Raw genomic sequence first — 14244 nt, 5'->3', positions numbered from 1 at the left:
CACAACGATGACTCTTGCTAACCTACTGCCTTCGGTAATGGCACCATTCCCAAATTATGTCGGCTCTATTGATAACCTCACTAACAACTTTGACGATGCCTTGCGCGAAATTATTGATAGTATAGCACCGCTAAAGCAAAAAAGGGCCCCTAAAAGGCGCACCCCATGGTTTACAGAAGAAATTAGAGCTCATAAATTATCATGTAGAAAACTGGAACGCAAATGGCGCGCGACTAAACTTGAGGTTTTCCATCAAGCATGGAGTGATAGTTTAATAACTTATAAACGCATGCTTACCTTAGCTAAAGCTAAATACTACTCAAATCTCATCCGCCTCAACAAAAACGATCCTAAATTTCTGTTTAGTACAGTAGCATCGCTAACCCAACAAGGGACTCCTCCCAGTAGCTCCACCCACTCGGCAGATGACTTTATGAATTTCTTTAATAAGAAAATTGAACTCATTAGAAAGGAGATTAAAGACAACGCATCCCAGCTACAACTGGGTTCTATTAACACAAATACGACTGTATATACGACGGACACTGCCCTCCAAAATAGTCTCTCTATTTTTGATGAAATAACATTAGAGGAATTATTACAGCGTGTAAGTGGGATAAAACAAACAACATGTTTACTTGACCCACTTCCTGGGAAACTTATCAAGGAACTGTTTGTATTATTAGGTCCATCAGTGTTAAATATTATAAACTTATCACTTTCCTCCGGCACTGTTCCCCTAGCATTCAAAAAAGCGGTTATTCATCCTCTGCTCAAAAGACCTAACCTCGATCCTGACCTCATGGCAAACTACCGACCGGTCTCCCACCTTCCGTTTATTTCTAAAATTCTCGAAAAAATTGTTGCACAGCAGCTAAATGAACACTTAGTGACTAACAATCTCTGTGAACCTTTTCAATCCGGTTTCAGGGCAAATCACTCTACGGAGACAGCCCTCGCAAAAATGACTAATGATCTATTGCTAACCATAGATGTCATCTATGTTGCTGCTTCTTGATCTTAGCGCCGCTTTCGATACCGTCGATCATAATATTTTATTAGAGCGTATCAAAACACGTATTGGTATGTCAGACTTAGCCTTGTCTTGGTTTAACTCTTATCTTACTGACAGGATGCCTTGCGTCTCCCATAACAATGTGACCTCGGACTATGTCAAGGTAACGTGCGGAGTTCCCCAGGGTTCGGTTCTTGGCCCTGCACTCTTTAGTATTTACATGCTGCCGCTGGGTGACATCATACGCAAGTACGGTGTTAGCTTTCACTGTTATGCTGATGACACCCAACTCTAAATGCCCCTAAAGCTGACCAACACGCCGGATTGTAGTCAGCTGGAGGCGTGTCTTAATGAAATTAAACAATGGATGTCCGCTAACTTTTTGCAACTCAACGCTAAGAAAAGGGAAATGCTGATTATCGGTCCTGCTAGACACCGACATCTATTTAATAATACCACCTTAACATTTGACAACCAAACAATTAAACAAGGAGACTCGGTAAAGAATCTGGGTATTATCTTCCACCCAACTCTCTCGTTTGAGTCACACATTAAGAGTGTTACTAAAACGGCCTTCTTTCATCTCCGTAATATCGCTAAAATTCGTTCCATCTTGTCCACTAGCGACGCTGAGATCATTATTCATGCGTTCGTTACGTCTCGTCTCGATTACTGTAACGTTTTATTTTCGGGCCTCCCTATGTCTAGCATTAAAAGATTACAGTTGGTACAAAATGCGGCTGCAAGGCTTCTGACAAAAACAAGAAAGTTTGATCATATTACGCCTATACTGGCTCACTTGCACTGGCTTCCTGTGCACTTAAGATGCGACTTTAAGGTTTTACTACTTACGTATAAAATATTACACGGTTTAGCTCCAGCCTATCTCGCCGATTGTATTGCACCATATGTCCCGACAAGAAATTTGCGTTCAAAGAACTCCGGCTTATTAGTGATTCCCAGAGCCAAAAAAAAGTCTGCGGGCTATAGAGCGTTTTCTATTCGGGCTCCAGTACTCTGGAATGCCCTCCCGGTAACAGTTAGAGATGCTACCTCAGTAGAAGCATTTAAGTCCCATCTTAAAACTCATTTGTATAATCTAGCCTTTAAATAGACCCCCCCTTTTTTTAGACCAGTTGATCTGCCGTTTCTTTTCTTCTCTCCTCTTCTCCCCTGTCCCTTGCGAGGGGGAGTTGCATAGGTCCGGTGGCCATGGATGAAGTGCTGGCTGTCCAGAGCCGGGACCCCGGGTGGACCACTAGCCTGTGCATCGGTTGGGGACATCTCTGCGCTGCTGACCCGTCTCCGCTCGGGATGGTTTCCTGTTGGCCCCGCTGTGGACTGGACTCCCGCTGATGTGTTGGATCCACTGTGGACTGGACTTTCACAATGTTATGTCAGACCCACTCGACATCCGTTGCTTTCGGTCTCCCCTAGAGGAGGGAGGGGGGGGGGGGGGGGGGTTACCCACATATGCGGTCCTCTCCAAGGTTTCTCATAGTCATTCACCGACGTCCCACTGGGGTGAGTTTTTCCTTGCCCGTATGTGGGCTCTGTACCGAGGATGTCGTTGTGGCTTGTACAGCCCTTTGAGACACTTGTGATTTAGGGCTATATAAATAAACATTGATTGATTGATTGATTGATTACCATTTAGTGGTCAATTGTACGGAATGTGTACTGTACTGTGCAATCTACTAATAAACGTCTCAATCAATCAATCAATCTCAACTCTGTGGTGATATTATTTTCACAAAATACAACCAATAGTACGTTAATGTTAAATCTTACTCGTGAAAAGTAATCCCCCGATTCTTATTTTCAACAGTCCGCTCATTTGAGCAGGAAAACGCTGAACACCATCTTTGTTTTCTACCTGTCAACTGTCAGTTTAGGCTGCTCGCCTGCTCCGCATCACCACTTCAAGATGGCGGCCGAATTTCTCGCGTCACAGCAGCCAATGCTGCATTTACTTATAAGATGTCTATGCTTAAAATCAGTTCACGTTCCCATGTTGAGTCGCGCTCTACAGGCGATAAACTGATTCTGGGACAGCCACTCACCTTCAATGGCTTTTTCTTCAGGCAATGTATTAGGCAGCCTCACCGTCAATGGCTTTTTCTTCAGGCAATGTATTAGGCAGCGTCACAGCCCAACAAGGCAACAAGGCGGGGTTTGAGGGCCTTCCATCTCCCTTTCCGCAACACCCGCCATCTTGTTCACACCGGGGGTAAGATCTTCTCTCCTTCAAACCACAAATAGCGCTTTAATATCTGCTATTTACACTCATACATGTGCTACAACACCTTCCTTGTGCCACAGTGCTTTGAAATCCTTATGAATTTGCCCCGAAAAGAGTGGTCCGTTCCGCTAATGTGAGCCGTTGAGCGGCGTGGCTTTCCACGTGGGCCTCGGGACAAAATGATCAATATCATCACTTCTGTCAATATTGGAGCAACAAGAAGCATTTGACACTTTGTTGTAACATTTACATGCTTGATTTGTTTGACAAGTTAACTTCTAACACGTTTAATTAGTGTGTCTAGCTAGCTAGTTGTTAGCATTAGCTGCACACCCAACGTGATTCAAGTCTCAATTTACGGCTGGGCGATATGGCCTTTTATTCATATATCCATATGTTTAGTCCATGCCACCATACACCATATATATGTTTAGTCCATGTCACCATACACCATATATATGTGGATATGTTTAGTCCATGTCACCATACACCATATATATGTGGATATGTTTAGTCCATGCCACCATACACCATATATATGTGGATATGTTTAGTCCATGTCACCATACACCATATATATGTGGATATGTTTAGTCCATGCCACCATACACCATATATATGTGGATATGTTTAGTCCATGTCACCATACACCATATATATGTGGATATGTTTAGTCCATGTCACCATACACCATATATATGTGGATATGTTTAGTCCATGTCACCATACACCATATATATGTGGATATGTTTAGTCCATGTCACCATACACCATATATATGTGGATATGTTTAGTCCATGTCACCATACACCATATATATGTGGATATGTTTAGTCCATGTCACCATACACCATATATATGTGGATATGTTTAGTCCATGTCACCATACACCATATATATGTGGATATGTTTAGTCCATGTCACCATACACCATATATATGTGGATATGTTTAGTCCATGTCACCATACACCATATATATGTGGATATGTTTAGTCCATGTCACCATACACCATATATATGTGGATATGTTTAGTCCATGTCACGATACACCATATATATGTGGATATGTTTAGTCCATGTCACGATACACCATATATATGTGGATATGTTTAGTCCATGTCACGATACACCATATATATGTGGATATGTTTAGTCCATGTCACGATACACCATATATATGTGGATATGTTTAGTCCATGTCACGATACACCATATATATGTGGATATGTTTAGTCCATGTCACGATACACCATATATATGTGGATATGTTTAGTCCATGTCACGATACACCATATATATGTGGATATGTTTAGTCCATGTCACGATACACCATATATATGTGGATATGTTTAGTCCATGTCACAATACACCATATATATGTGGATATGTTTAGTCCATGTCACGATACACCATATATATGTGGATATGTTTAGTCCATGTCACCATACACCATATATATGTGGATATGTTTAGTCCATGTCACGATACACCATATATATGTGGATATGTTTAGTCCATGTCACGATACACCATATATATGTGGATATGTTTAGTCCATGTCACCATACACCATATATATGTGGATATGTTTAATCCATGTCACCATACACCATATATATGTGGATATGTTTAGTCCATGTCACCATACACCATATATAAGTGGATATGTTTAGTCCATGTCACCATACACCATATATATGTGGATATGTTTAGTCCATGTCACGATACACCATATATATGTGGATATGTTTAGTCCATGTCACCATACACCATATATATGTGGATATGTTTAGTCCATGTCACCATACACCATATATATGTGGATATGTTTAGTCCATGTCACGATACACCATATATATGTGGATATGTTTAGTCCATGTCACCATACACCATATATATGTGGATATGTTTAGTCCATGTCACGATACACCATATATATGTGGATATGTTTAGTCCATGTCACGATACACCTTATATATGTGGATATGTTTAGTCCATGTCACCATACACCATATATATGTGGATATGTTTAGTCCATGTCACGATACACCATATATATGTGGATATGTTTAGTCCATGTCACGATACACCTTATATATGTGGATATGTTTAGTCCATGTCACCATACACCATATATATGTGGATATGTTTAGTCCATGTCACCATACACCATATATATGTGGATATGTTTAGTCCATGTCATGATACACCATATATATGTGGATATATTTAGTCCATGTCACCATACACCATATATATGTGGATATGTTTAGTCCATGTCACGATACACCATATATATGTGGATATGTTTAGTCCATGTCACGATACACCATATATATGTGGATATGTTTAGTCCATGTCACCATACACCATATATATGTGGATATGTTTAGTCCATGTCACGATACACCATATATATGTGGATATGTTTAGTCCATGTCACCATACACCATATATATGTGGATATGTTTAGTCCATGTCACCATACACCATATATATGTGGATATGTTTAGTCCATGTCACCATACACCATATATATGTGGATATGTTTAGTCCATGTCACCATACACCATATATATGTGGATATGTTTAGTCCATGTCACCATACACCATATATATGTGGATATGTTTAGTCCATGTCACCATACACCATATATATGTGGATATGTTTAGTCCATGTCACCATACACCATATATATGTGGATATGTTTAGTCCATGTCACGATACACCATATATATGTGGATATGTTTAGTCCATGTCACAATACACCATATATATGTGGATATGTTTAGTCCATGTCACGATACACCATATATATGTGGATATGTTTAGTCCATGTCACGATACACCATATATATGTGGATATGTTTAGTCCATGTCACCATACACCATATATATGTGGATATGTTTAATCCATGTCACGATACACCATATATATGTGGATATGTTTAGTCCATGTCACGATACACCATATATATGTGGATATGTTTAATCCATGTCACGATACACCATATATAAGTGGATATGTTTAGTCCATGTCACCATACACCATATATATGTGGATATGTTTAGTCCATGTCACGATACACCTTATATATGTGGATATGTTTAGTCCATGTCACCATACACCATATATATGTGGATATGTTTAGTCCATGTCACCATACACCATATATATGTGGATATGTTTAGTCCATGTCACCATACACCATATATATGTGGATATGTTTAGTCCATGTCACGATACACCATATATATGTGGATATGTTTAGTCCATGTCACCATACACCATATATATGTGGATATGTTTAGTCCATGTCACCATACACCATATATATGTGGATATGTTTAGTCCATGTCACCATACACCATATATATGTGGATATGTTTAGTCCATGTCACGATACACCATATATATGTGGATATGTTTAGTCCATGTCACGATACACCATATATATGTGGATATGTTTAGTCCATGTCACGATACACCTTATATATGTGGATATGTTTAGTCCATGTCACCATACACCATATATATGTGGATATGTTTAGTCCATGTCACCATACACCATATATATGTGGATATGTTTAGTCCATGTCACCATACACCATATATATGTGGATATATTTAGTCCATGTCACCATACACCATATATATGTGGATATGTTTAGTCCATGTCACGATACACCATATATATGTGGATATGTTTAGTCCATGTCACGATACACCATATATATGTGGATATGTTTAGTCCATGTCACCATACACCATATATATGTGGATATGTTTAGTCCATGTCACGATACACCATATATATGTGGATATGTTTAGTCCATGTCACAATACACCATATATATGTGGATATGTTTAGTCCATGTCACGATACACCATATATATGTGGATATGTTTAGTCCATGTCACAATACACCATATATATGTGGATATGTTTAGTCCATGTCACCATACACCATATATATGTGGATATGTTTAGTCCATGTCACCATACACCATATATATGTGGATATGTTTAGTCCATGTCACGATACACCATATATATGTGGATATGTTTAGTCCATGTCACCATACACCATATATATGTGGATATGTTTAGTCCATGTCACCATACACCATATATATGTGGATATGTTTAGTCCATGTCACCATACACCATATATATGTGGATATATTTAGTCCATGTCACCATACACCATATATATGTGGATATGTTTAGTCCATGTCACCATACACCATATATATGTGGATATGTTTAGTCCATGTCACGATACACCATATATATGTGGATATGTTTAGTCCATGTCACGATACACCATATATATGTGGATATGTTTAGTCCATGTCACAATACACCATATATATGTGGATATGTTTAGTCCATGTCACCATACACCATATATATGTGGATATGTTTAGTCCATGTCACCATACACCATATATATGTGGATATGTTTAGTCCATGTCACCATACACCATATATATGTGGATATGTTTAGTCCATGTCACCATACACCATATATATGTGGATATGTTTAGTCCATGTCACCATACACCATATATATGTGGATATGTTTAGTCCATGTCACCATACACCATATATATGTGGATATGTTTAGTCCATGTCACCATACACCATATATATGTGGATATGTTTAGTCCATGTCACGATACACCATATATATGTGGATATGTTTAGTCCATGTCACCATACACCATATATATGTGGATATGTTTAGTCCATGTCACAATACACCATATATATGTGGATATGTTTAGTCCATGTCACGATACACCATATATATGTGGATATGTTTAGTCCATGTCACGATACACCATATATATGTGGATATGTTTAGTCCATGTCACCATACACCATATATATGTGGATATGTTTAGTCCATGTCACCATACACCATATATATGTGGATATGTTTAGTCCATGTCACCATACACCATATATATGTGGATATGTTTAGTCCATGTCACCATACACCATATATATGTGGATATGTTTAGTCCATGTCACCATACACCATATATATGTGGATATGTTTAGTCCATGTCACGATACACCATATATATGTGGATATGTTTAGTCCATGTCACCATACACCATATATATGTGGATATGTTTAGTCCATGTCACAATACACCATATATATGTGGATATGTTTAGTCCATGTCACGATACACCATATATATGTGGATATGTTTAGTCCATGTCACGATACACCATATATATGTGGATATGTTTAGTCCATGTCACCATACACCATATATATGTGGATATGTTTAGTCCATGTCACCATACACCATATATATGTGGATATGTTTAGTCCATGTCACCATACACCATATATATGTGGATATATTTAGTCCATGTCACCATACACCATATATATGTGGATATGTTTAGTCCATGTCACCATACACCATATATATGTGGATATGTTTAGTCCATGTCACCATACACCATATATATGTGGATATGTTTAGTCCATGTCACAATACACCATATATATGTGGATATGTTTAGTCCATGTCACGATACACCATATATATGTGGATATGTTTAGTCCATGTCACGATACACCATATATATGTGGATATGTTTAGTCCATGTCACCATACACCATATATATGTGGATATGTTTAGTCCATGTCACCATACACCATATATATGTGGATATGTTTAGTCCATGTCACCATACACCATATATATGTGGATATATTTAGTCCATGTCACCATACACCATATATATGTGGATATGTTTAGTCCATGTCACCATACACCATATATATGTGGATATGTTTAGTCCATGTCACCATACACCATATATATGTGGATATGTTTAGTCCATGTCACCATACACCATATATATGTGGATATGTTTAGTCCATGTCACCATACACCATATATATGTGGATATGTTTAGTCCATGTCACGATACACCATATATACGTGGATATGTTTAGTCCATGTCACCATACACCATATATATGTGGATATGTTTAGTCCATGTCACCATACACCATATATATGTGGATATATTTAGTCCATGTCACCATACACCATATATACGTGGATATATTTAGTCCATGTCACCATACACCATATATACGTGGATATTTTGCCTTAGTGGAATGAACACTTGATGCATATAATCACAGCAGTATGATGATTCTGTGTGTCTACATTAAAACATTTTTCTTCATACTGCATTAATATATGCTACTTTTAAACTTTCATGCAGAGAGGGAAATCACAACTAAGTCAATTTAGCAAAAGTGTATTTATTAAACAGTTATTAAGCAGTGGCACAAACATTCATGTCATTTTAAAACAGAAAGTGCAAGATTGTCAGACATTTTAAAACAAGCTATTAGTGCACTTTTTGTGCATGATGTCACTAAGATGACAATCAAAACAACACTTAATTAAAGTGCACTTTTTGTACAGAACGCCACTACAATGGTTTAAAACAAGCTATTAGTGCACTTTTGTGCATGATGTCACTAAGATGACGTATCAAAACAACACTAAATTAAAGTGCACTTTTTGTACAGAACACCACTGCAATAGTTAAAAACAAATAAAGTGCACTTTTGTGCATGATGTCACACAAGATATTTCAATAAGTGTCAAATAAAAATGAGCTGCATAATAGGAAATCAAATAGTGTATGTCCTTCACTATGTGGTAGGTTCCTGCGGACGTTATCTCATTCTGTTGACACGTTTTTTCATACGGTGTTGATGTGGAAATGGTTGCTTGGGCATTTTGTGGGTGTGGCACTGAACGGAGATGTTGACATGCAGAGTTTCAAGCACTCTTCATTCTCTAGCGGGTGACTTTTCAAATGATGCTACAAATTAGCAGTGCTGCTACTTTTTGTAACAACGCTTTTGCCACATACTTGACATATTACGGTTGTCTGTTCAACATCTTCCCGCTTGAAGCCAAACCACCGCCAGACGATGGACCCCCTGCTGTTTTTCTTAGGAATTAATTATTTCTTCATTAGTTACCAGATTCGCACCTTCTTTCTCTCATATTACCACTCCGCTAGCATCACAGCTAATGTTACCCATGCTGCTACCTCTCCGCTCAGCGAGGGCGTATGACGCGACAGTATGTGACGTTTGTAAGAAGGTGCGCTTGTTTTAAGTCTCTGTGAGGAGAGACTTGAAAGAGTGAGAAGAGCCTGTAGTGTAATGCCCGCAGCTAAAAGCAACTGTGAGAACATATACTCCAATATCACCATATAGTCATTTTATACATCGCACAGAGACAAACCCGCGATATATCCAGTATATTCCATATATCGCCCAGCCCTATGTCAATTCTCGCTCTGTTTGAGAAGGATGACCTTGACAAGATAGGTGTGTGTTGTTCCAGACATTTGGCATTGCTCGTACAGTAACTTGGCATCATGACGAACACCAGAGGCAAGAGGAGGGGGACCAGGTACATGTTCAGCAGACCATTCCGCAAGCATGGTGAGTAGTATCATCATAGACATCTTATAAGTAGACGCAGCATTGGCTGCTGTCACGCGAGAAATTGGGCCGCCATCTTGAAGTGGTGATGAGGAGCCGGCGAGCAGCCTAAACTGGCAGTTGACAGGTAGAAAACAGAGATGGTGTTCAGCGTTTTCCTGCTCAAATGAGCGGACTGTTGAAAATAGGAATTGGGGGATTACTTTTCACAAGTAAGATTTTTAACAAAAACGTACTATTGGTTGTATTTTGTGAAAATAATATTACCACAGAGTTGATAATATTACCACAGAGTTGAGAAGGAGCAAATATCTTCAATAGTACTGAAATCGTAGCCGCCAGTATGACCATAATAGAATTGCTTGTCAATTAAATATATATGTTCATGTTTAAGTATTTGGCAGACGCTTTTATCCAAAGCCACATATAAAACAATCACTGTAAACGTGATCATTTAAGGGAAGAATGTTATAGAAAATATCAATACAAAGTGTCAAGACAGAATAAACTCTCTGCTGCTGCAGCAACAGAGATACAGTCTATAAGTCCCTAAGATATATAGATATCTAATTTGTATTCATACATTGTTTATGTAGCATATATATATATAACCTAATCATTGTTTCTTTAATTTAAAAATAGCTGACCCTTCTCTGGGATTATATTCCCAGTTTTGATCAGGGACGTCTGGTCACTTATAGCATATAAGAATATTCTATTACTGTTAAGCAAACTGTGAATAATAAAACATGTGTCCTTTATCATAGCTACACGTATGACAAAAAAGCATGTGGAAATCAGTGGTATTCAGTGAGGTAAGATGAATTAAATGCGCTGACAGTTCATTGCTCCTGCCAAATGAATTGCACTGAGTGGAGCGGATCACCACTCCAAGATGGCGGCCCTGCATCTCGTCAGCGCCAGTAGGCAGTAGCGCTCCATGCTGCGTACCCTTAGAAGATGTCTGAGTATCATGTTGATGATGCATGCAACATATGTGCACACATTTCATCTGCATTACCTCCACAGGCCCCATTCCTCTGTCCACTTACATGCGTATCTACAAGAAGGGCGACATTGTTGACATCAAGGTAAGCAAAGGTGGTAAGGGACGATTAATAGGTGTCTATGAAGGTTGTCATTGTCATCTCAGGGCGTTCAATCGATAGCAACTGGACTGCTTGGTTTGTCTCATCCGATTAGGCTTCATCAGTTTGTGCTCATAGACTTAGATTAGTCAGATCTAGTCCTATTAATCAATGTTTGGATTGATGTTTCTTAGATTCAACTACATGGATCTGTGCTCGACAAGTTTGCCTTGCCTAAAATAGGTGTCAATCCAGCATTGTTTTAGAAGAAGCAATTGTTCTAACAACTTGGCTATATGCTTCAGAGGCATGGACAGCACTTGAAAGGTTTCAACAGCCATGACTACGCCAGATGATGACTATTAAGTGGCAAGATATGAGAACAAACATCAGTGTTAGGGTTAGGGTCACACTCAAAACCCTAACTCTAACCCTAAACCCTCTAACCCTGAATAAAAAAACTTGTACTGATAAAAAGAAGACATACTGATATAAAAAAAAAATGATACCAATAAAAAAAAGACTTATACTTATAGAAAAAGGCTGATAACGATAGAAGACTTATACTGATAAAAAGACAGAATGATAAAATAAAGACTGATACCAATAAAAGAAAGGCATACTGATAGAAAAAGGCTAACGATAAAATAGACTTATACTGATATTAAAAAAGACACAGATTAAAGACATACTGATAGAAAATAAACTGATTGAAAAAAGACTGATACCGATAAAAAAAAGACTAATGCTCATAGAAAAAGGCTGATACCCATAAAAAAGATTTATACTGATAAAAAGACTAAAACCGATAAGAATACATACAGATTGAAAAAAGACAGATACCGATAAAAAGACAAATACCAATAAAAAAAGACTAATGCTCATAAAAAGAAGACATTTACTAATTAAAAAAAAGACTAATACCCATAAAAAGAAGACTTATGATAGAAAAAGGATGATACCCATAAAAAAGACTTATACTGATAAAAAGACTGACACCAATAAGAATACATACTGATAGAAAATAGACTTATACTGATAATAAAAAAGACTTATGATTAAAAAGACACTGATTAAAGAGACATACTGATTAAAAAAATACATAGTGATAGAAAATACAATGACATTGATAAAAATACTTATACTGATAGAAAAAAGACCCATACAAAGAAGACTTATACTGATAATAAAAGACTGACAGCGATAAAAAGAAAGACATTGTGAATGGAATGGTTAAAAGGAGTTACATGAAGAGATGTGTTGTGTTGTCCAGGGCACGGGCACCATTCAGAAGGGGATGCCACATAAATGCTACCATGGCAAGACTGGTCGTGTGTACAACGTGACCCAACATGCTGTTGGTGTCATCATCAACAAGAAGCTCAGGTAGGTAGTAGCCACACACCACCAATGAACCCCATCTTCACTTTACCATGTGGACTCATGTGGTCCTCTGTGGTCATTCACTTGGGGGACAACACTTGGACCTCCAGCACCCTCACTCTCACCTCCTGGTGGAGCTGAAGTGCAAGTGAGGTGACAACACTAGCCTGGATACCATCTCCAACTGCACTATATGAATTTAAACACTTCAATAATACAAATGTGATAACTAAGTTAACAATTCAACATTGAAATGGTCCTAATTATCTGGGCAAAATATGTAACAATACACAACAGCCAAAGATCTACATCATCTTTGGGCAGGTATGATTCTGAAATGATCATTTTACTCATTGAATTGGTGTCACTGCTGGCCTCCACCACCAATACTCTGTATGTGTGCCCAGTGTTTGATTAGTGTTTGTGCCTACAGAGGCAACATCCTGGCCAAGAGGATCAACGTGCGCATTGAGCACGTCAAGCACTCGAAGAGCAGAGATGGTTTCCTGCAGCGTGTCAGAGAGAACGACAGCAAGAAGGTGGAGGCCAAGAAGAACAACACCTGGATGGAACTCAAGCGCCAGGTAGTCAGATGTGTGTTGGTGCAGGTCAAGTAACATGTCCACTAACATCTCCTTTCCTCTCTGCAGCCTGCTCCTCCTCGTGAAGCTCACTTTGTCAGCACCAAGAATAACAAACCTCAGCTGCTGGAACCTATCCCCTACGAGTTCATGGCTTGAATAAACATCTTTGTACACCACTCTATGTCACACCTCCATGCTTGTCATGTGGCACTCACCTAGTGTAGACAACCTTAGAGCACATTGTGACCTAGTGTAGGCTTAACTAACTCAGTGGTCCTAACACTAGAGGGCAGTACAACCTTAATGTTGTGTTAGAGCACATTGTGACCAAGTGTAGACTTAACTAACTCAGTGGTCCTAACACAAGAGGGCAGTACAACCTTAATGTTGTGTTAGAGCACATTGTGACCAAGT

General features: G+C 38.5%; 1 protein-coding gene across 1 annotated transcript; it reads left to right on the top strand.

Annotated features, from left to right (window-relative positions):
• Window positions 1-3181: 3181 nt before the first annotated feature.
• rpl21 (ribosomal protein L21) lies at window positions 3182-14006 on the top strand. The gene is made up of 6 exons (XM_062021850.1): window positions 3182-3245; window positions 10675-10775; window positions 11805-11866; window positions 13137-13249; window positions 13680-13830; window positions 13897-14006. Exons 2-6 carry the CDS (start codon window positions 10709-10711, stop codon window positions 13984-13986), a joined length of 483 nt encoding a protein of 160 aa, XP_061877834.1. The 5' UTR covers window positions 3182-3245; window positions 10675-10708; the 3' UTR covers window positions 13987-14006.
• The last annotated feature ends 238 nt before the right edge of the window (window positions 14007-14244 follow it).

Source organism: Entelurus aequoreus, linkage group LG15 (genome assembly GCF_033978785.1).
Source record: "Entelurus aequoreus isolate RoL-2023_Sb linkage group LG15, RoL_Eaeq_v1.1, whole genome shotgun sequence".
Lineage (NCBI taxonomy): Eukaryota > Metazoa > Chordata > Actinopteri > Syngnathiformes > Syngnathidae > Entelurus > Entelurus aequoreus.
This window is presented reverse-complemented; position numbering and strand designations above follow the sequence as displayed.

Bases quoted from the DNA above. Each gene is read 5' to 3' on its own strand.
- rpl21 (XM_062021850.1), top strand. From the start codon at position 10,709: ATGACGAACACCAGAGGCAAGAGGAGGGGGACCAGGTACATGTTCAGC. The intron at 13,250-13,679 runs GTAGGTAGTAGC...TTGTGCCTACAG, and splicing joins ATCATCAACAAGAAGCTCAG to AGGCAACATCCTGGCCAAGA. The intron at 13,831-13,896 runs GTAGTCAGATGT...TCCTCTCTGCAG, and splicing joins GGATGGAACTCAAGCGCCAG to CCTGCTCCTCCTCGTGAAGC.